A 23,854-nucleotide genomic window follows, 5' to 3' on the forward strand; every position below is an offset into this window, starting at 1 on the left:
TTTTTCTTCTTTTTAAGGCTTCTGTGCAATCATCATCTTTGCATATGAAAAAAACAAATATGCTTTTTCATTTGCTGTGTGAATGCTGCTCGATCTAGTTGTTACAGTCAGATTGAAATGATCACGGATCATGTGAACTCTTTCCAATTATTGAGATTATTTAAAATCTGCAGAGCTGTAGGTGCTACACACAGAAGAAAAAGCATACATTTTGACAGACTTTGCACTATTCTACCCTTATTTCTTCTCAAGTTTTTGACATTGTTTACATGTCTGTCTAGTGTTTTTAATAAGGCAGCAGCTATTTGCACTAAGTGTAAATAGCGATAGATTCTATTTACACTGTGTTAAAATAGCAAGATTTTCTGCTATTTATACTACTTATTGCAAATAGTGGCAATTATCTGCACCTCAGTATTGTAATACATTATAAAACAGTACGCAATAATAACGTATTGAGTGTAAATTATAATTTTAATTCAAATTTATTAAATGGATACCACCTTATTGGGACAATAAAGCCCTCCCTACACCTACCCTAACCCTACCCGATACTTTATTTTCAACTTTTTGATTATTTCCTTCATTTTTATTGAAAATAAATGCCTTTCTGATGCGATATGAGATTTGAAAAGGGAGAAAAAAATGTTTGGCAAAAGGTGGGCTCGAACTCGGGTCGATCGCGTCAAAAAAGCATGCGCCTTACTATCTACGCCACTGAAACTGACCTTGAACTAACTTCTTTTTTTATTGTTGACTAACCCAATCACACGTTAGTGGGCGGAGTTAGTATAAATAGCCTTTTCAAAATGATGGACTATTTGCACTTAGTGTAAATAGACACTCCGTTTTAATAATAATCTAGCCAATCACATATACTGTATATCTGTTGATTTCTTGAACACATTGGCCAATCAAAGGTGTTGTTGGTCAGAATCAACTCACCGCTCAAAACGCTCCCGAATCCTCTCAGTATAACAAACAAGGTGGAAACACGATCTAAATAAGAGATTAACTGCATAGTGTAGAGCTTCTTTGATTACAATGGAATGAGATTGCGATGAACTAACACGAGTGACAGCCTAAATATTCACTCGTGAATACATTCTTGAAACTATCAATTGAAACTATCTATTGAAATCAATGACATAGTGATAACCATTAATCCAAGAGTGCCACTGCCGTTTTGTAGCATTTACTACAGTGTTTACTTCTCAATGAAAGTGGATTCATGGATCCACATACAGGCCTACTTAATGAAGTAATGATGTATTTACATTCATGCCATTTTAAGACAATTACGTTAATGGTAAAACATTTTAATATGTCGTTTTGATTCATAAAGATGAGTTTTAAGGGATAAAATTAATGAATGCAGGGGAACTACTACCATCTTTCTTGCTTCCTCCTTGTTGGTTTACCATAAATGTGTGGGCCATGTTGCTGAACTTCGGAAAGTTGTCACTGCTGTGTAAATGTGGGTGGTGATGGTTAATGGGTTGCAGTTTAGGAACAAGCACTTTACAGTGGGTAAAAAATTATTTGATCCCCTGATTTTGTACGTTTGCTCACTGACAAAGAAATTATCAGTCTATAATTTTAATGGTAGGTTTATTTGAACAAAAAATCCAGAAAAAAAGTTATTAATTGTTATTAACATTTCAAAAAGTTATAAATTGATTTGCATTTTAATGAGTGAAATAAGTATTTGAGCCCTTTGCAAAACATGATTTAGTACTTGGTGGCAAAACCCTTGTTGGCAATCACAGAGATTAGATGTTTCTTGTAGTTGGCCACTAGGTTTGCACACATCTCAGGAGGGATTTTGTCCCACTCCTCTTTGCAGATCCTCACCAAGTCATTAAGGTTTCGAGGCTGATGTTTGGCAACTCGAACCTTCAGCTGCCTCCACAGATTTTTTATGGGATTAAGGTCTGGAGACTGGCTAGGCCACTCCAGGACCCTAATGTGCTTCTTCTTGAGCCACTCCTTTGTTGGCTTGGCCGTGTGTTTTGGGTCATTGTCATGCTGGAATACCCATCCATGACCCATTTTCAATGCCCTGACGGTACATGGCCCCATCCATCGTCCCTTTGATGCGGTGCAGTTGTCCTGTCCTCTTAGCAGAAAAACACCCCCAAAGCATAATGTTTCTACCTCCATGTTTGACGGTGGGGATGGTGTTCTTGGGGTCATAGGCAGCATTCCTCCTCCTCCAAACACGGTGAGTTGAGTTGATGCCAAAGAGCTGGATTTTGGTCTCATCTGACCACAACACTTTCACCCAGTTCTCCTCTGAATCACTGGCAAACTTCAGATGGTCCTGTGCATGTGCTTTCTTGAGAAGGGGGACCTTGCGGGCGCTGCCAGATTTCAGTCCTTCACGGCGTAGTGTGTTACCAGTTGTTTTCTTGGTGACTATGGTCCCAGCTGCCTTGAGATCATTGACAAGATCCTCCCATGTAGTTCTGGGCTGATTCCTCACCGTTCTCATGATCATTGAAACTCGACGAGGTGAGATCTTGCATGGAGCCCCAGTCCGAGGGAGACTGACAGTTATTTTGGGTTTCTTCCATTTGTGAATAAACGCACCACCTGTTGTCACCTTCTCAGCAAGCTGCTTGGCGATGGTCTTGTAGCCCATTCCAGCCTTGTGTAGGTCTACAATCTTGTCCCTGACATCCTTGGACAGCTCTTTGGTCTTGGCCATGGTGGAGAGTTTGGAATCTGATTGATTGCTTCTGTGGACAGGTGTCTTTTATACAGGTAACAAGATGAGATTAGGATCACTCCCTTTAACCCGTTTAATCCCAAATTTTCCCAGACATGAAAATATCCAAATGATGTGTCATTAGTAACCCTTTGAAATAATAAATAATTATTTTTTTTTAATTGTTTTGGAAAAGTGTGTGAAAATATTTATTTTATGGTTGGTCACAATTGTGACCAGTGGGATATGGTGAGTACTGAATTAACAAATTTCTGAAGTCATAAAAATGTTTATATATCTTAGCCCAGCTATTTTAAACTGTTTGATCACATTCTAGGGTTACTGTTATGCATAAAAACCTTATGCAACATTGATAGGAACACTGAGATAAAAAACAAACAAACAAAAAAAACTATCAACGCATTTCAAAATTGTTACTGTTTTTCTAAAATATAACGTCAAATTTTTATATTAATGCTAACACTATTACAACATCAATATTGTTAAATTTTTGTAACAGTTACATTTTTTATTTAGTGCAATATTTTGTTATTACAACATTTTTTTTTGTCATTTTCACTAACAACAGCCATTGGATTATATTGCATATAAATTCACTGTTATCCCACCGGTCACTATTGTGACCATCAACATGTTTACTCATTCTTTGACCACACTCAACAAAACTGAATATGTGTGAATTCATATATTAATTCTAGACACCTTAAAGATAATGTGTACCAAAAATATTTGTCATATCTTTATGTTAACATACTTTACTAGGCTTTCGTTTTGGAGCTTTGATGCAGTTATCATCTTCTCAAGGAAATAAACTGCTCTGGTCATGTGACAGTTTGCACTAATTATGTGAAACTTCACATATTTAAATGAGACCCTTTATTTTTTTCCACATTTGCAGGAAGTGCACTAAAACATCAGTCAGTAAGGTTTTTAGAGCTTTACAAATGAAAAACTTTATGGGTTAAGAGAGCATAGCCGTAGCCAGGCTTTGATTAGTGAAGTCCAGGGGATGCTGAGTGTCGCCTCTGGCTTGCTTAGGGGACACTTCATTTCCGGCGATATCGTCGACCTGATTGCAAAGACACTATTTAAACTGAACTGAGCTGGATGATGACATCACTGAATTCAATAATGAAATGCCTTAAACTGAAAATCTTTTTTTTATCTTTTAATTTTACATTATTGACACACTATTGTCCTTTTTTGATACTGTGAAGTTGCTTTGACACAATTTACATTGTTAAAAGCGCTATATAAATAGTGACTTGACAGAATTGTGCTATAATAACCCCTACAAATACAACTCATTATATACACTATAAACACTTTAAAAGAGACAGGCATGTAGATGTTTGTGATTTGTGAAAGATGTTCTCTGTTTTAGAGGGATCATCATCAATCATCATCATCAAGGATGCTAAAAATTCTTGAAAACTGTCTAAACTGAATTATACATGTCATGCAGACATTCATATGGGGAGTTTTAAACAGCAAACAAGTCATTCAGAGAAAAAATGTAATTTTTGAACATGAAAAATTTACAGAGGTCCGGACCGCATAGCTGGCCTGTAAGAGAGTGCTCCTAATCTCAACACCTGGGAGCCAGAAATCTTGCTGATTGATAGGGGATCAAATATTTATTTGACTCATTAAAATGCAAATCAATTTATAACTTTTTTGAAATGCGTTTTTCTGGATTTTTGTTGTTGTTGTTATTCTGTCTCTCACTGTTCAAATAAACCTACCATTAAAATTATAGACTGATCATTTCTTTGTCAGTGGGCAAACGTACACAATCAGCAGGGGATCAAATAATTTTATTTCCCCACTGTATTTGCAGCTTAGTTTTAGTAGATGGTCTGTTTGAGAAGAATTCACCCAATCTCTTAGATCAATGAAAAAATCTCTTCTGACACCATGCCTTTTAAACAGGAGGAGAAAGAATAATTCGTCTCAACAACATGAAGACAATAAGGGAAGTGTGCAGGTGAGAGGATAACAAGCTGATTTAATTTCACTCGCACATGCTGAAATATGTTTTGTGTTCTGTCACTGATATTTTGTTTTCTTTTCCGGCCAAACTCTCAGTCGGATTCAGCTGAGCTGTATGATAATGCTGCAGCCTTGTCTACGGTCTGCACACAGCAAGTTCACATGAAGGATCAGGATGTTCATTATTCATCTATTCATTTCAAGCAGTCTGACACAAAGAACACATTATCAGCTCCTGCTGCTGTACAGTCAACCACGTATGATGTTCATTATGCTGCTGTGAAGTTCTGCGGAACCTTAGCAAAGCCCTAGCTTAAAATACACCTACTGAACAACCCAACTGTTGCTGTCTGCAGTATTGAGTTTAAGCTTTTGCTCATGTCAAATATCTGTGAATGTCCCATATATTTATGTAGTTTTACAGAATTTATGGACAAAATGTTGAAGTGAGAGACTCAGTTGGTGCCGTAAATTATATATGTAGTTTTTTCTTTTCCATTTTTTTTAAATAAATGTTCTTCAACCATTCTGTTCATTAAAAACTAGATGGTTTAATGGCTTACCTATATATATATATATATATATATATATATACATATATAATGTTTTGAACAAATGGATGCAACCTTGGTTAGTATAATCTGACCCCAAATATTTGAATGGAAGTTTATGTGTCATAGACAGTGCCTTTTTAAATTTTTATTTATTTATTTATTTATTGCATTACAGGTAATTTAACATTATAAAATAGGAATAGTTTTAATAAATAAAATAATAAAACAATAAAAAAAATCAAGTATTTCAGCTGCACTAATGATTAGGCAAGGCCAGGCAAAGTTAATTTGTATAGCACATTTAATGGTAATTCAAATTGCTTTATATATAGAAGTAATTAAAATAATCATAAAAATATAATCGCAACAATAAAATAAGGAATGTAAACATTTTAAAATCATTTAAAAATGGATTTAAATTTAATTAAAACAGTTAACAATAAAAATGGTTATACATAAAATACAGTGCAGTCAGTTCGGACATATAGCACAGTGCTCATTCAACAAATGCACAGCTAAACAGATGAGTGCTGAGTCTTGATTTAAATGTGGCTAATGTTTTAGCTCATCTGATCTCTTCTGGAAGCTAATTCCAACTGCCGGCGGCATATTAGCTAAAAGCGGTTGTTTTACTGGTTTGATCCTAATGATCTGAGTGGTCTGTTTGGTTTATATTCAGTGAGAATATCAGCAATGTATTTAGATTCTCGGCAATTGAGCGATTTATAAATGAGTGAAAGTACTTTAAAATCAATCCTAAATGTAACTGGAAGCCAGTGTAATGCTTAGATTTTCTGGTTCTAGTCAGAATCCTGGCAGCAGCGTTCTGGATGAGCTGCAGTTGTCTAATGGTCTTCTTGGGAAGGCCGGTGAGGAGACCATTACAGTAATTCACCCTGCTGGTGATAAAGGCATGAACCGGGGACTTTTGGGCAGTGTTGTGCAAGTTACTTCCAAACTGTTGGAAGTAATACATTACAGATTACTTGTTACTGTTATTTAAAAGTAATTCCTTACCTTACAATATTGCTGTCTCAGAATTGTAATGCGTTACATGACTCCTGTATAACTTTTGAGTTTCTTTCACCAAAATATCTACAGAAGTAGAACTTAAATTCTAAAATGACAAAATGTACTAGAGCCCTGCACGGGCCTCAAATTTAGGCCCTAGCCCGGCCCTGGACCGAGCCGCTGAGGCCCTAGCCCGTGTCCCGTGAGCTTATCAGAATTACTGACCGGAGCCCCTCTCCAACCCCAATTTAGCCTTCTCAAATCATCACGACTTGCCTAAAATAAAATCTACAAAACAGTTCAAGCATATAACAATGTTTAAACGTTAAACCTAGATAAATGTGTGCTGCATCAGTAGTTTGTGCGGAGAGTGGAAGCTAAAGCTCAGGACATAGAGGCGCCAGCGCAATCAATTGTTTTTTTTTTTCAATGGAAACAACTTACACCGTAATTTTTGCTCATAAAGGTAAGAGTAATACATCATTCGTAACTGTAAAGGGTCTACTTTTATTTGTGTGCACTCACAATATCAACAACGTCGTGCTTTTATCTTGAACTGGAGCGCTTCACAAAAATGAACCGAAAGTCAGCGACTACATGCTTCACATACATGATAAATATATCTATAGAAAGCTTTAAATTACTACTTAAATAAATAAAAATGAAAATAAAAACTCTTTAATATAACCGTATCCGTGAAGATGCACTTCTCTAAAGGCGCATCTAATGAGGAGATGGCGAATCCTTACTATTTCCCCCGGAGACATTCATGGTAATTACTTTTGTTGGGACTTTATGGCAAGCTTTATTGCGTTTATTTGAACGCAGAACTCTTCAGCTGCGCTGACGGCTCGCTCGCTACTGCTGCGGGACACTAAATACCGTCCAGCCGCTCTTGACAGTCGCGGGAGCACGGACTCATGTTGTTTCCACCAGCGCGGCGATTTTTTTATCAATAATTGATGGATGTCTAAAATATAAAGATAAGGAGAAGCCTAAAACAGGCCCGAGGACAGGCCCGCATCTGACCTATGATGTGAATATTGGCCCGAAGCCTGGCCCTAGGGACATAAAAAAGTCAGAGCCTGACTTTAAATTAAATTTTAAAAAATAATTAATTTTGGGCAAAAAGTGTGTTGTAACGCAAGCGTTACTGAACATGTACCGAGTAAAATATTACTGAAAATTGATTAGTAATGCCTTACACTACTGCGTTACAGCAGAAAGTAATCCGTTACTGCAATTCATTACTTTTGTAACGCGTTAATCCCAACACTGCTTTTGGAATAGGCCTACTCTTTTCAAAATACTATGCTTTGGGACACATTTATTGTAATCTCACATACTATTTAGGATGGATAGTATGAACATTAGGATGCAGGGCTTGTTTTCTCATGTTTTATGTAGTATTGGTCATGGTAAAAACCATGATGAGTTCAGAGTATAGGAGATGGTGACCTCTGGTGGGCAGGAGGTTGAGCTGCAGCCTCTAAATCAGAATCATCACAAAGCTGTGAAATAGGCAACCATTTAATTAATTGGTGTGCTATATATAGTTTACAGATGTGGTATGAGGGTTTTTGTCCCTCACATCATCTTCAGTAAATACAAAAAAAAAAAAATGGTGAAAAGTTTCTTTACATCACCCAGCTACAGCTTTTTTGTTTTGTGTCTTGTGTTGTATTACTCAGTTATACAGAGAGAGCATGGACTTCAGATCTTTGCAGATGCTACTGCTGCACTTTCCAGGTAAGAGTATTATTGTGTACCAGTAGAATACAGATTTTTTGTTTGCAAAATAATTCAGATGTACATTTTGATACTATTCAATGGAAGATAATTACTTGTTTATATTTGTAGTGTGTGCAATATCATTAAATTGCACTTGTATACACCAGTTAACTACACACTTAACTTAATCTTTTCCATCTGTATATATGGCAGTGACAGTTAGTCAGTCTACACTGGACAGGATTTATTGTGGCACAACAAAATGTAGTTTTTAACATTTTAGTTTAGTTAAGTTTAATAAGTTTTCTAAAATAAAGATTTGAGGAGCTAGTTCAGCTACTTCTGTCAATTAATTTGCAAGAGTATATAAACCATATATAAACTATTGTGAGAGTTCTTGCATCCACAGCAGCTCACACTTTTTCAGTCTTTTTGTGGTTGTGGTGTTTACCAGTTATTTCCAGTTCTTCTTTTCTTGTCTTCAAGAGCTCAGATAGCAAGTCAAATCCGTTTACCTTCATTATACTCACAGATTACATGAATGTGAACTGAAGTACATCTCAATAATGACTTGTTTTCTTGCTCAGGCTCTTTGACACTGAATGTCTTCAGTGTGACCTGTATTGAAGAGAGTATCTGTGCTGGGAAGGGGACAGAATTACACTGGAGTGATTTTACTCAAACATAAAGATCACAACTGTTCTGGTTCAGCGAGAAACAAAGTACAAACTGGAGAAAAAACAGTGATCCTGAAGATTTGATTTTAGACTCAGACTACTCAGGACGAGTGGAACATCAGATCTCAAGCAGCTCTTCAAAAGTGTAATTATGTATCATAACATGCTGAATGTGGCTCAATTTTCCCTCATATGACAGGTCTGTCTGGGGTCATCATGGGCATCATTGCATTTATAAAACAAGTACAAATACTACAGCAATAAATATAATGTATAGCAGAACAGTGAACAACAAAATCTGCTCACAAAATCTGAACCGTACTAGAACATTTTTTCTGATAAAGCTTTTCTTTATTTGCCAAAAATGATAAAGACCACTAAGTTTGTTTTGCCTGTTTGTATGGCTGCACAATTTGGCCATAAATGTTAATATGCTTACTAATAATACTGATTATAGTTATTACTAAATAAAAACATTAAACAAAATAATAATTATTGATAATGATTATTATCACTATATTTTACAGAAAACGGCAGCATGACCTGTTAACATGCAGGAGGCCTTTAACTAGAATTGTTTGGAAAGGTCAAATAATTTATTATAAATTACTATGATTAAAAATCTGTAACAGTATTTTTTTCTTTTTTCAGTAAATATTATGCATCCACTGAGAGAGAGAGAGAGAGAGAGAGAGAGAGAACTCCTCTACATCTGAGTGCAATGCAGTATCTGTTTCATTCATACTGCTAGCCAGAGGGTGCCCTCGCGCACACTGTAAAAAATTTCAGACCTTCCAACTCAAAATTTGCTAGTGACTGATTACATCTAATTTTTTCAATTGGCCCAATTGAATTTCTGCTACCTGAATTTTGTTAACATTGGCTCAATGAGAAAAATTTGGATGTAATCAGTCACTAGAAAATTTTGAGTTGGGAGGTCTACATTTTTTTTGCAGTAAATCCAAAAAGTCATAAATCATATGAATTTCCAGAAAATCCCTAATATGGACAAAGGCATATGCTATTGCTGTAGCTGAATAAAATGCAGATAGAGACATTTTAACTAATAAAACATGAAGACAATAAATAAACGATTGCAACTAAGTGGTTTATCTCTGTTCTTCAAGCCACGTCAGGTATTTTATATGAATAAATTATATTTATAATGCAATGCTAATCGACATTGTCTTTATCTCTCCAAATTGGCGCCCTAGGGTGATGTGGAGGAAAATAATTGTTGAATAAATTTGCTATTTTAGTTTTCTTTGCCCACAAAAAGTATTCTCATAGCTTTATAAAATTACAGTTGAACCACTGATGTCACATGGATAATTTTTCATTTCTGGACCTTGATCATGGTAGTACCCTTGCTGTCTATGGAGGGTCAGAGAACTCTCTGATTTTATCAAAAATATCTTAATTTGTGTTCCGAATTTAGGTCTTGCGGATTTGGGACGACAAGAGGGTGAGTAATTTCATTTTTGGGTGAAATATCCCTTTAAGAACAATGCTGTGTCCTGTTTAAACAAGTTTTGGTAACTTTATTGCTCATATGATCTGTGCTTACCTGTGAAGACAGTGCCATCATAAATAAAAATATATCAAATGAGTTAATTTGGTGTAAAGCTATAAGAGCCATTTTGTTTTAATGTTTTCATTAACTGTCCTGACAGTATCTTAGCAGTTTGGAGACAGTGACATCTAGTGAGCTGCTTTTATCTGCTACAAAGTTTTAGTTACAGAACTTGCCTGATTCTCATCCTGGTGAGTCTCTTTGGCAGCAGCTCTAGCAGAATATGGGTAAGTGATTTAAGCTTACCCTTCTTTTACACTCTTTAAAATAAAGCTGCTTCAAAAGGTTCTTCAAGCGATGCCATAGAAGAACCATTTTTGGTTCCACAAGAAACCATTCAGTCAAAGGTTCTTTAAAGAACCATCTCTTCCTTACCTTTTTGTAATCTGCAGAACCTTCTTTCACCACAAATAACCTTTTTTGAAACAGAAAAATTCTTCAGATGTTAAAGGTTCTTTATGGAACCATTTAGACAAAAAGGTTTTTTCTATGGCATCGTGAAGCACCTTTATTTTTAAGAGTATATTCCAAAGTTTTGTTGAAACCTTACCATGCACAGTCTTAAAAATCATACTCCTGTTGACTTTTTAGTCGTTGTGTTGTGCCGCTAAAATATAAGTCCATAATCCGGTGCCTTAAATTCAGAAGATTAAGTTCTTCTGGTGATGTTAAATGAAGTAAATTAATTTACAATCATATAAGTTTTTCAGTTTATGCTAGCTAAACGTAAAGAAGAATATAAAACTAAACTTAAAATTGTGGGAAATAAAAAGTTCTTAATAACTATTGTGGCGGGAGGAGCCAACGACAGACACAGTGGGCGTGGCGTCAAGCCTCGGAGAGGTTTTTATTAAACAATATTTAAAATAAAGTGTCCAAAGGGGGAAAAGTGTCCAAAATAAACGGGGATCTGGTGTCCTCGTTGTGCTGCGGGGCTCGTGAAGGAGGGCAGTGTTCAGGAGGGAAGGGTCCAGGTAAGGGGCGGAGTCCGGCGGCCGCACGCGCTCCCGTCTGGAGGTCCCGGGGCGCGGGTGACGGCAGCTTCTGTGGCGGCTTTGTCCAACTCCTTCATCCCCGGGTGCTCGACGGGATTCCACGGCCCGGCGTCCTTGCCCGACGGCCGTATCGCGGGTGCAGTGTCGGCCGGACTGCGGGTCCGGCCGCTCGCGTCTCTGACGGCGGCAGGTAGTTCCCTCTACGCCCCCTTTCCTGGACCCACGAGGACACCAGCGTGCATGCACGGGGAAGAGACCGGTCTCCCGAGGAGAGGCGCGCTCGGAGTTTAAACGGCGGCGATGAGGCTCCATTCATGTCAGGTGCGCCTCATCACACGCCGCCAGCCCTGGCTGTTTCAGCGCCCCTCCTCTCTCTCACACACCCACTCCCGTCGGGAGCCTGGTGAAGGGCGGCGAATAAGGGACGGGGTGGTGATGATGGACAGGGGGGAGGCAGCCGACTCGTCACATTCCCCCCCCCCAAGCGACATCCCCGTCCGAGGGTCGCCGCCCACGCAGGAGTGCTACCTTCCTCAACCAGGCTCCAGCGGTCGGAGTGGGCGGGGCAGGGATTCCTCTCCGGGCAACGCTCCCTCTCGCACCGCGCCGGAGCCGGGACAGAGAAAGCGGGTTTTAGTTGACAGCCTCAACCAACCACGGGGTAATGATGACAAATAGACAGAATGTCACTTACCCCATTGGTGGCTGGGAGGCTGTCCCCGTCCTTCCTCCGTCCCCGTACGGGCTCTACGGCTTCTTGCGAGCGAGAGGGGATGACGTCATCAGATGTTGCCCAACTGTGCTGTCTAGGCTCCGCCTGCCCGCATTCTCCACCACTGTGGCGGGAGGAGCCAACGACAGACACAGTGGGCGTGGCGTCAAGCCTCGGAGAGGTTTTTATTAAACAATATTTAAAATAAAGTGTCCAAAGGGGGAAAAGTGTCCAAAATAAACGGGGATCTGGTGTCCTCGTTGTGCTGCGGGGCTCGTGAAGGAGGGCAGTGTTCAGGAGGGAAGGGTCCAGGTAAGGGGCGGAGTCCGGCGGCCGCACGCGCTCCCGTCTGGAGGTCCCGGGGCGCGGGTGACGGCGGCTTCTGTGGCGGCTTCGTCCAACTCCTTCATCCCCGGGTGCTCGACGGGATTCCACGGCCCGGCGTCCTTGCCCGACGGCCGTATCGCGGGTGCAGTGTCGGCCGGACTGCGGGTCCGGCCGCTCGCGTCTCTGACGGCGGCAGGTAGTTCCCTCTACGCCCCCTTTCCTGGACCCACGAGGACACCAGCGTGCATGCACGGGGAAGAGACCGGTCTCCCGAGGAGAGGCGCGCTCGGAGTTTAAACGGCGGCGGTGATGAGGCTCCATTCACGTCAGGTGCGCCTCATCACACGCCGCCAGCCCTGGCTGTTTCAGCGCCCCTCCTCTCTCTCACACACCCACTCCCGTCGGGAGCCTGGTGAAGGGCGGCGAATAAGGGACGGGGTGGTGATGATGGACAGGGGGGAGGCAGCCGACTCGTCACACTATACACTCTTAATTAAAATTTTTATATCCATGCAATCTTTCCAATGCACAAAAGCCTCTTTATAGTGGAAAACGTTTCCTGCTTTTAAGAACTGGTTCTTCTATGGCATTGCTGTGAAACCCGCCATTGTGGAAGCTTTATTTTGAAGATTGTATTAATGAACATAAAGACAATAAGTGACTTCATTTTCCAGAGTTTCTTTTAGATAAAAAGAAGGAAATAAGACCAGCAGTGTCTTCTAAAACAGGCAGTAGAAAAGGGAACTAACATCAGAGAACATGTAACGCAACAGCATAATGTAGCTATATCTAATCCTTTCATTTAAATTAAGCTATACGTTAAAATGTTGTTTTAAGCATCTTTCTGAAATAACGGTAGCCCTGATTTTGGTAAAACTTTATTTTACACTATCATTGTTACAATTATATGTTTGTCTAGACATATAAAGTGCCAAGTGTATGAAGCTCATTACGTGTCTTTTGTGGTTTTTCCAAGTCAAGCAGCTCTGTGTGTTTCACTGTATTTGTGAATTAACACAAAGTGAAGATCGTGAACTCAAGACTCTCACCACTGATCCTGCTGCTGCTCATGCCAGCATTTGAGCATTGTGTATTATTGGATTATTGTTTTGTTGTTGTCCAAAGTAATTAAGGAAGATTGTTACTTCTAGGCCTGAGTTTTAATGTGACATGATTTCTGTACTGCAAATGCTTTATGATAGAAAGATTTATTCAGAGATATACAATGCCACGCTTAACATTTAGATTAAAGTGCCACACAGTGAAATGCAGTATAACTGAATGAGTTACTTTTATTATTTTATGCTGGTTAATTGGTCTAATTTAACTAGTTTAGAGGCAAGAATTTCCACTTTAAAAAAAGGAGTGGGTGTACAGACAAATTTAATATTTACTAAACTGAGCGATGTGGTTTGAGTGGGTGTGAGCAGCAGATTGGTAAGGAGACGTTTGAGAACTATTGGAGAAACTACTGGAGAAACAACAATGAACCTGAAGATTTGACTTTAGACTCAGACTACTCGAGACGAGTGGAACATCAGATCTCAATCAGCTCTGCAACACTCACAATATCAGACGTGAGAGAGAGAGACTCTGGAGAATATCAGCTCATGTTCATCATGAAGGATGGAGTTAAACATCTCAGCTCAGCAGCCGTCAATCTAACAGTCACAGGTGAAGAAACTGAGTCCAGATTCTGGTCACTACAGCTGCTTTCGTTTGACTTGTGATGAAGATTTCATAATTTTTACATTAATTCAGTCCTGCAGGTGAGGATGAATCCTACATCTACAGACCTGACAGATCAGACAGTTGAACTGAGCTGTGATGCTTCCTGTGATTTCACCTCTGGAGTTTATTACTACTGGATGAAGGATGGACAGTATTTCACATATACACAGTCCCCAAACATGTTTATGTCAATCAGCAGAGATACCGGCAGCTTTTCCTGTTATCATGATCATGGAGACCATAAACATGTTTCCTCTTCTGTCTGTGAGTGTCAAACAATACACTGTTTGGTCCATACATGTATATATTTAAACAAATGTCTGTGTTTTGCATGTAGATCTCTGTCTCTTTCAGGTCTTTCTCAGAGCAGCTGCTGGGATGTGACTTACACCTCTAGAAGAGTCTGTGCTTTGGTGGGCTCAACAGTAGACATTTCCAGCACATACTCACATCCCTCTGGTTATATTGTAAATAAAACATTCTGGCATTACGGTCGATCTGGGGGCTTCAAGGATCTGCGTGAGGAGCATCAGTTTGCTGGTCGTGTGGAGTATGTGGGGAACAAACTGAGAATCAAAGATCTCAAGATCAGTGACTCTGGAGAATATCGATTCAGGATCATCACTAACACAGCAGACGGCAGATACTCTGGATCACCAGGAGTCATTCTTACTGTTACAGGTAACTGATCATGATGCTGCATAATTATAAAATATTATAACTGATGGCGGCAAACTGTTCGTAGACAAAGATTATGGTGCCATTGTATTAAAGGGGTCATGAACCGCATTTTGTAAATTTTATAATGTCTACTTTTTTTTAAATAATTTCCTAATCTACTTTTAATGTTAGCAAGACATCAAACAACATCACAACTTAGAAATGGGCTATTTTCTATCCTGTTTTTGATTGTATTTTTTGAAACACTTCGGTTTGATAGGCATGCTGCATTCAAGACTTGGAAGTAAACACCTACTGCTATTACTGGGTAACAGTTTTGCATATTAAAATAATAGATGGATGTACTCTGAAAACAATATGGGTCATTTAGGTTACTAGTTACTGTTATATCATTAGGCTACTTTTGGATCCAATGTAGTCTGCACTCCTTCTTTTATTTTCAGTTTCTCTGAAAAGCCTGCATCAAACTGTATCTTGTTTAAAAACAAATCTTCAGTAAAATGAAGTGAATAAATGAACAGTGTCTTACTGACACGATCTGGAACTATAAGAAAAAAGTTCCTACTGTTTTACAGTATTTACACCTGACGCGAGTGACTAAAAACAATCAAACCTATTATAATCAGTGATTCTGTCTTGGGCGGACTGGCCATCAGGAGCATTTGGAGAATTCCCGGTGGCCTGGATGTGATAATTTCCAATTTTGTCACTCTGTAAAAAATCTATAATAGTCATAATAATGCAATAGTGTGCTCAGTATTAGGATTTTTCAGTAAAATTATTGTACTAATTTTGACAGGCACTTCAGAAAAAATGTTTTAATATATTTATATGAAATATAGGTTTGTTAAATATTGGGTATTTATGACATTTTAAGATAAATAACAAAATTCTGTGCAAACAAATTACAATGGTTGTTTTGCAACAAGTTGGACGCAGTTCTGGGCTGCGTTTCCCAAAAGCATCGAAAGCTTAAGTACGTCGTAGACCCATTGAAAATGAAGCCACGATAAATTAGGCTTACAATGCTTTTGGGAAACGCAGCCCTGTTCAGTAGACCTGCTGGTGAAGATGTGACAGGTACAAGAAGAAAAAATACACACATACACAAGGGAGAGACAGAGATATAGGGAAAATGAAGAAAAGGAAAAAGGAAGTGAAGGTGCAGTTCATTTTTTCATGGCCCCAGCTTAAGGATTTAGACCTTTTTTTAATGTGATGGCCATACAAATAATAGGGTTGTCTGTGGTTTCATAATTTGCTGTGGGTGTATAGGATGACTTGGAAGAGTGTGAGATTTCCCGGCCTGAAACTACGTCCCAGTCCGCCCCTATATGTGGCATGGTGTATTGTGTCAAATCTCAAGCAGGGCTAAATGATTTAGAAGTAGGCGATGATCTTCTTCAACAAAGCCAATCTTTTGCCACAAATGAACTGTCAGAGCAGCTTGTTTTTTTTGTTGTTTTTTTTTAATAAAAGCTGTTTTTGGACCTATGAGGAAGTTTTGAGTTTTGAAACTTACAAGATTTTTGAATAGTACCTGTTATATATCAAACGATCAAGGGAAATTGGATCTCTTAATTCATGGCCCCTTTAAGTTTTGGTTTCCCATGTCAGACAAATTCAATGTTAGGCTCAGCTTGAAGTAATTAAATTGTGTTTTTCAGATACGCAGGTGACAAACAGCACAGCTGTTGTATCAGGAGGAGAAGAAGTCATATTAAGCTGTTTAACTAAATGCACTCTGAACGACAAACATACTTACATCTGGTACAAGAACGGACGACAGGTAACAGATGGATTCACTAAAGCCAACAAGCTGTACCTGGAGTCAGTCAGCAGTGAAGAGCTTCAACAGTATTCCTGTGCTGGAGGAGGTAACATCTCTCATGATGCATGTGCTTCAGTGTGAAATGTTTGCAGCGTTCAGGTGGTTTCTCTGTTAGTCATGATTCACTTCTTTGTGTTGTGAAGATCCAGTGAACGGCACATCGTTCAGTCACTATACAGTCACTCTGCTGGTGTTTTTACCTCAGCTTCTCATAATAGCGACTCTGTGGATGTGGTGAGTAAAATATCTAATTGCATGACGTATAATGAAATTGTCACAGTCTGTGTCTTATTATTGTCTTAGTCTTCCTACTGATTTTGTTAGTTGTTCCACCTGTGTCTCATTAATTGTCCTCATTTGCCATTCTATTTAAGTTCATGTCTGTTCAGTTTCTCGTTGTCCGGTATTAAACATCCATTGTTTATGTGTGTACATTTACATTGCCTTTACGCTTATTCATTTAGCAGACGCTTTTATCCAAAGTGACTTACAATTGAGGAATACAATGAGCGATTCATCATAAAGAGGCAAATAATTGCAGGAAGTGCTTGCAATACCTGCCTGTGGATATACCTCTATGTGGATTATTAAAGACTTTTTGAATTCATTATCTACTTTGTCCGTGTTTACTAGACACTGTTAGTGTGAATTCAGATGATAAGAATGTGAATTATGATTGAACAGGTATTTCATCAGAATCTCCTTTCATAACCAAACTGAAAACAAAAACGAAGAGGTGAGAAATAATTGATATAAAAAATCTGCTATAATACTTGAAATGCAATGGCTACAAAAAAGGTTTTAAATCTGTTTTATCATCCTCCCTTTGTCTCAGATTCTGATGTTTCAGACGTCTTCATCTACATCTGCTGTCTGTCCATCAGAGCTTCCATTGTGACATCATCACCTAGCAACAATCAGAAATGTCAACAGCATCATCAGAGATACAGTGATGCTAAAGACATATCAATGTCTGTCCAGTCTGCATGAATGAACAAAACTAAAACAAAACGATTGTCCAGGTTTTGTACTTCAGTAGATTAACTGTAACCATAGTGATGGCTATTATTGTGGGAAAAGAATTCAAGGTAACACTTTAGAATACTGTTTCATCATTAATGAATAACTACACAAGAACACACGAGTAACACAATATTAGCACTCTAATAAGTACTATTTACTAACAGGAAACTCTGATTCATGTATTAGTAAGTAATAGTGCTTAATCGACTGTTCACTATTAGCTAATCAGTGTAACTACTATTTTATTTTTTCATATGCCTCACAGAGAACTACTAAGAACTACTGTATACAGGCTCAGAATAATGCATAATGTATAATTCATTCTTAAGTAAAGGTCATGGTAACCCACTAGTAATGACTCAATTATAATAAATAAAGGAATTACTAATTGTTTGGATCGGTGTCCTAAAGTGAATAACATGATAACTCTCTATTGAAGACTGAAATCATTAGTTTTTGATGGTTTTGTAAAGTATTGGATGGTAATTACTCAAGTGTTACTACAGGAATTATTAATTATTTGGATCGGTATTCTAATAGTCAGTATTGGATCAGTATTAGCTAATAGTGAACGGCCACTTTCAGCTGAGTGCTATCACAATATACGACTTTATTTTAAAGAGTTTCTTTTAGACAAAAAGAAGGAAATAACACCAGCAGTGTCAACGTATCTTTTAAAACAGGCAGTAGAAACGGCAACTATCCTGTAGCACAACAGCATGTAATGTACAGTATATCTAATCTTTTCATTTCAGTTAAGCTTCACATTAAAATGAAAAATCAATAAAACAGTTTTTAATAAGCAGAAAAACACCTTTTGTGTCTTTATAGTTTGGGACCAAGCAGTGATGTGATCTGTGTAAACTGCTTAGTAGACTTGGTCGAGTTACTTCCTGGATCTGCGATTTATTGAAAAGGCAGCACCATCTATTGGTCAAGAAAAACATATATAAATCTGTTCATAATCAACAGTATAACAAATGTATTCTGAACATGTCCTGGAGACAGCGCCATCTTGGAATGTTTTTGTTTGCTACAAATTTCTCTCTTTTGCCCAACACTGTCATCTTGGTTTGTCTGTTCGGCTGCAGGTCCCTCTGAATGTAACTAAAAAGTGAATAAAGCTGCTGACTTCCATAAACTGTGTGTTGAACCCCAGCTAGAGCAGTCTTAGATACTTCTGTTTACTTTTGAGTCTTTGTGTTATGCTACTAAAATACAACGCATTTTATTACCTTTTAGCTTTTTATATTTTCTGTAGGTCAGAGAAAAACAACATAATGAAACATCCTATCTTCTAAGATTTATTTGTTGGTTATTGAAGATGTGTCTGTTGCTGCCTGTGATATCCCATAATCATACGCCTATAAAAAATAAATGAAATGTAATCTTACGGTGCAGTTGAGATTAAATAAATAAATAAACGCGCACTGTCGTGAGACTGGGTGTGTGTGTGTGTGTGTGCATGTTTATGAAGACACAAATTTGTATAATGACATGGGTATGACAGAGGTATTATAATATGAAGGTGGTTTATGAGGACACTGCCTATGTCCCCGTAATTCAAAAGACTTAAAAAACATACTAAATGGTGTTTTTTTGAAAATCTAAAAATGCACAAAGTCTCCTGTGAGGGCTAAGTTTAGGTGTAGGGTTGGTGTAGGACAATAGCACACACAGTTCGTTCAGTATAAAAACCATTACGCCTATGGAGAGTCCCCATAAACCACAAAAAACAACATGTGTGCGTGTGTTTCCATGAACTTATGATTTCCATTTACCAAAGTTTTTGCAGGAAATATGATCAAACGTATTGTTTGCATAAAAGCAGACTCTGGTAAGTTCACTGCTCAGAAGCCAATGCTTAAAGTGTTATTCACCCAAAAATAGTTCACCTGATTAACTAAAAACAACAAAATATTTCAAGGTTTAAAGAGATTTAAAGAGCTCTTGTAACATAACAGCTCATATTGAATTCTTGAGTTGAGTTTGACGGTAAACATTTTCTAAAGAGTAAGCATCTCCTTTCTCTGATTAAAAAATAACTTAACTCCCCCATGTGTCAGTAAGAAACAGGAAGGAAACAAGATCAGCAGAAAGTCTGCAACAGCTTCTACAACAGACCGTAGAAACAGCAACATATAATGTAGGTAAATCTCATTTTTAATTGCATTTAAAAATGTTATCTTAAGTAAAATGATACTATTTTCCTGCTTTGAATGGGGTAGCATGAATGATGATATGAGGCTGATGAATCTTCTAAACTGTTATGACCCTTCAAGTGTGTCATATTGAAACTGTCTTTTTTTCAGCAAAAGCAGCTGTGTGTTTCACTGTATTTGTGAATTTACACAAAGTGAAGATGATGAACTCCAGACTCTCACCGCTGATCCTGCTGCTGCTCATTCCAGGTTTGACCATTATTGTGAGGTTTTCTTCTTTGTGATGTTTTCCTTTAAATGTGGCTCTGATTATCTTTGGCATGTTCCAAGACTGATTATCTTGATCATTATTGCTCTGTATTTAAATAATTTAAGATCAGTTGAACCGTCCAGTAGAGCTGAATGTCAGTCTGAATGCTGGTCTCACAGGATTTTCTGTGCATACATTTAAAAATGAATGCATACAGTTGAAGTCAAAAGTTTACATCCCCCTTTCAGAATCTGTAAAATGTTGATTATTTTACCAAAACAAGAGGGATCATACAAAATGTATGCTATTGTTTATTTAGTACTGACCTGAATGAGATATTTCACATAAAAGATGTTTACATATACAAACCCGATTCCAAAAAAGTTGGGACACTGTACAAATTACGATTAAAAAAGGAATGCAATAATTTACAAATCTCATAAACTTATATTTTATTCACAATAGAATATAGATAACATATCAAATGTTGAAAGTGAGACATTTTGAAATGTCATGCCAAATATTGGCTCATTTTGGATTTCATGACAGCTACATATTCCAAAAAAGTTGGGACAGGTAGCAATAAGAGGCCGGAAAAGTTAAATGTACATATAAGGAACAGCTGGAGGACTGTACTCATATGCAATTATTACAGAAAGTTCAAACGCTCACTGATGCTCCAGAAGGAAAAAACATGCATTAAGAGCCAGGGGGTGAGTGTTTGAACCTTCTGTGATAGTTGTATATGAGTCCCTCAGTCGTCCTCAGTGTGGAAAGATGGATCTCAAAATCATACAGTCATTGTTGGAAAGGGTTCAAATACACAAAAATGCTGGAAAACCAAAGAATTTGTGGGACCTGAAGGATTTTTCTGAAGAACAGCAGGCAGTTCAACTGTTCAGGACAAACAAGGGACTCATGAACAACTATTACTAAACAAAACAAACAAGCAAAACATCTGTGGATCATTCAGGTAAGAACACAGTATTAAGAATCAAGCTTATGTAAACTTTTGAATGGGGTCATTTTTATAAATTCAACTATTTTCTCTTGTGGACTATATGGAAACATATTTTATGTGAAATATCTTATTCAGGTCAGTACTAAAACAATAGCATGCATTCTGTATGATCCCTCTTATTTTGGAAAAATAATTAACATTTTTGAGATTCTGCAAGGTGTATGTAAACTTTTGACTTCAACTGTATATATATATATATATATATTTAAAACAGACTTTTTGACAGTATTTAAAATTTAACTAAATTAAGAAACACGGTTGAATGGGTGTGGGCAGCAGATTCGTCTGGATGCACTACTGTTTTAGCCATATTTGCTGGTATGAACACTGGATTGTTGCAGAAGATGATCTATTTCCACCATCTCTATAATGAAATGTTTTTTTTCTTCAGGCCCTGTAACATTAGACCAGGTCTCTGTGAGCTGTGGTCAAAAGAGTATTTGTGCTGTGAAGGGGTCAGAAGTGACAGTGAGGTGCTCTTACTCCAACATCAACATCAAAACTGTGTTCTGGTTCAGCGAGAAACAAAGTACAAACTGGAGAAACAACAATGAACCTGAAGATTTGACTTTAGACTCAGACTACTCAGGACGAGTGGAACATCAGATCTCAAGCAGCTCTGCAACACTCACAATATCAGACGTGAGCGAGAGAGACTCTGGAGAATTTCAGCTCATGTTCATCATGAATGATGGAGTTAAACATCTCAGCTCAGCATCCGTCAATCTAACAGTCACAGGTGAAGAAACCGAGTCCAGATTCTGGTCACTACAGCTGCTTTCGTTTGACTTGTGATGAAGATTTCATAATTTTTACATTAATTCAGTCCTGCAGGTGAGGATGAATCCTACATCTACAGACCTGACAGATCAGACAGTTGAACTGAGCTGTGATGCTTCCTGTGATTTCACCTCTGGAGTTTATTACTACTGGATGAAGGATGGACAGTATTTCACATATACACGGTCCCCAAACATGTTTATGTCAATCAGCAGAGATACCGGCAGCTTTTCCTGTTATCATGATCATGGAGACCATAAACATGTTTCCTCTTCTGTCTGTGAGTGTCAAACAATACACTGTTTGGTCCATACATGTATATATTTAAACAAATGTCTGTGTTTTGCATGTAGATCTCTGTCTCTTTCAGGTCTTTCTCAGATCGGCTGCTGGGATGTGACTTACACCTCTAGAAGAGTCTGTGCTTTGGTGGGCTCAACAGTAGACATTTCCAGCACATACTCACATCCCTCTGGTTATACTGTAAATAAAACATTCTGGCATTACGGTCCATCTGGGGGCTTCAAGGATCTGCGTCAGGAGCATCAGTTTGCTGGTCGTGTGGAGTATGTGGGGAACAAACTGAGAATCAAAGATCTCAGGATCAGTGACTCTGGAGAATATCGATTCAGGATCATCACTAACACAGCAGACGGCAGATACTCTGGATCACCAGGAGTCATTCTTACTGTTACAGGTAACTGATCATGATGAATGAGTTTAAATGTCAGTCAAATTCAATGTTAGGCTCAGCTTGAAGTAATTCTGTTTTTCAGATACACAGGTGACAAGCAGCCCAGCCAGTGTATCAGGAGAAGAAAAAGTCATATTAAGCTGTTTAACTAAATGCACTCTGAACAACAAACATACTTACATCTGGTACAAGAATGAACGACAGGTAACAGATGGATTCACTAAAGCCAACAAGCTGTACCTGGAGTCAGTCAGCAGTGAAGAGCTTCAACAGTATTCCTGTGCTGGAGGAGGTAACATCTCTCATGATACATGTGGTTGAATAAAAAATGATTGTTGTAGTCTGTTTGAGTGCAACTTATCTTGAATTCAGATATTATTAATTTCTGTGTTGTACAGACCACAAGGAGGGCAAAGCGCTACGTAACACTGCAGTCATAATGTGTGTGTTTTTGACTCTTGCACTCATAGGAGTCCTGTGGTATAGGTCAGTAAATTTTATCTTAGGTTTTGGGATTAAAAAATAATAAAAACTGTAAAATATGCAAAAAAAAAAAAAAAAAAAAACTATTTAAGATTTTGCACTATGTTACAAATTAAATTAAACATTTAAATATAATCTGATAATATAAAATGTAATACAAATATGTAATACATATAGAAAATCTAAATCAGTGGACTCAGACTCAGACCACATATTATACTATATACTGTATTTAAATAGCTATGTTTCTTTAAGGAGGAGAAGGTGTACCTTGTCTAAAATCCACAGGATTGAAAAGGGAGAGGAGGAGGTTCAGGTAAAGATGGCTAACACTAAATTTAATTTCACATACACTTATTGAAAAATGCTGACTTTTCTCTTACTGTCTGTCCCCCATCAGTATGACTCGGTGCAGAATAACACTGGACCCTCTGACTTCACGCAGAAAGCAGATGCCGACAATCAAGAAATACATTATTCCAGCATTAGTTTTAAAACAAAACATTCATCTTCCGTCCCCACCGATGAATATCCAAGAGACACCACAGAAACAGAGTCTGTCCACTATGCCTCTGTAAGGTTCAAATAACACACTGTGGCCTCTGGTGAGCTAATCATGTTACTGCGTTTAGTATATCAAAATAGTGTAACTGACCATTGCCCTTGGCAGCTGATTTCCTACACTGTGATTTTCTCATGTGTCACTTTTTCTAATTGTATAATAAAATAATTACAGCACAAATCAATATTTGATATCCATTCATTTATTTTTTGGTAAGTAAACATCCAACAGGCAGGGTAATGTAAGTCAGCTGGTCATTGTTGCAAAAAATAAAAATAAATAATTAAAATTAATATTTAATAACATCTTATTGGTTTTTTTATTTGTTAGTAT

General features: G+C 38.0%; 1 protein-coding gene across 2 annotated transcripts; it reads left to right on the forward strand.

Annotated features, from left to right (window-relative positions):
- Positions 1-19,633: 19,633 nt before the first annotated feature.
- On the forward strand, positions 19,634-23,703 carry LOC306874838 (uncharacterized protein). Of its 2 annotated transcripts, XM_079425117.1 has the most exons (9): positions 19,644-19,715; positions 19,882-19,980; positions 21,394-21,741; positions 21,829-22,062; positions 22,153-22,479; positions 22,559-22,768; positions 22,875-22,962; positions 23,215-23,275; positions 23,360-23,703. In XM_079425117.1, the coding sequence occupies exons 2-9, from the start codon at positions 19,932-19,934 to the stop codon at positions 23,546-23,548; spliced, it is 1,506 nt and encodes a 501-aa protein (XP_079281243.1). In that variant the 5' UTR covers positions 19,644-19,715; positions 19,882-19,931; the 3' UTR covers positions 23,549-23,703. The 2 variants fall into 2 exon arrangements, with proteins under 2 accessions (XP_079281242.1, XP_079281243.1); XM_079425116.1 differs by having other exon boundaries at positions 19,634-19,715; positions 21,829-22,479.
- The last annotated feature ends 151 nt before the right edge of the window (positions 23,704-23,854 follow it).

This window comes from Barbus barbus (genome assembly GCF_936440315.1).
Source record: "Barbus barbus genome assembly, chromosome: 9".
NCBI classification, from domain to species: domain Eukaryota; kingdom Metazoa; phylum Chordata; class Actinopteri; order Cypriniformes; family Cyprinidae; genus Barbus; species Barbus barbus.

Excerpts from the sequence above, each read along its gene's own strand:
- LOC306874838 (XM_079425116.1), top strand. The coding sequence starts at position 19,932 with ATGATGAACTCCAGACTCTCACCGCTGATCCTGCTGCTGCTCATTCCA. Across the intron at positions 22,480-22,558 it reads AGTCATTCTTACTGTTACAG|ATACACAGGTGACAAGCAGC; the intron begins GTAACTGATCAT and ends TCTGTTTTTCAG. Across the intron at positions 22,769-22,874 it reads GTATTCCTGTGCTGGAGGAG|ACCACAAGGAGGGCAAAGCG; the intron begins GTAACATCTCTC and ends TGTGTTGTACAG.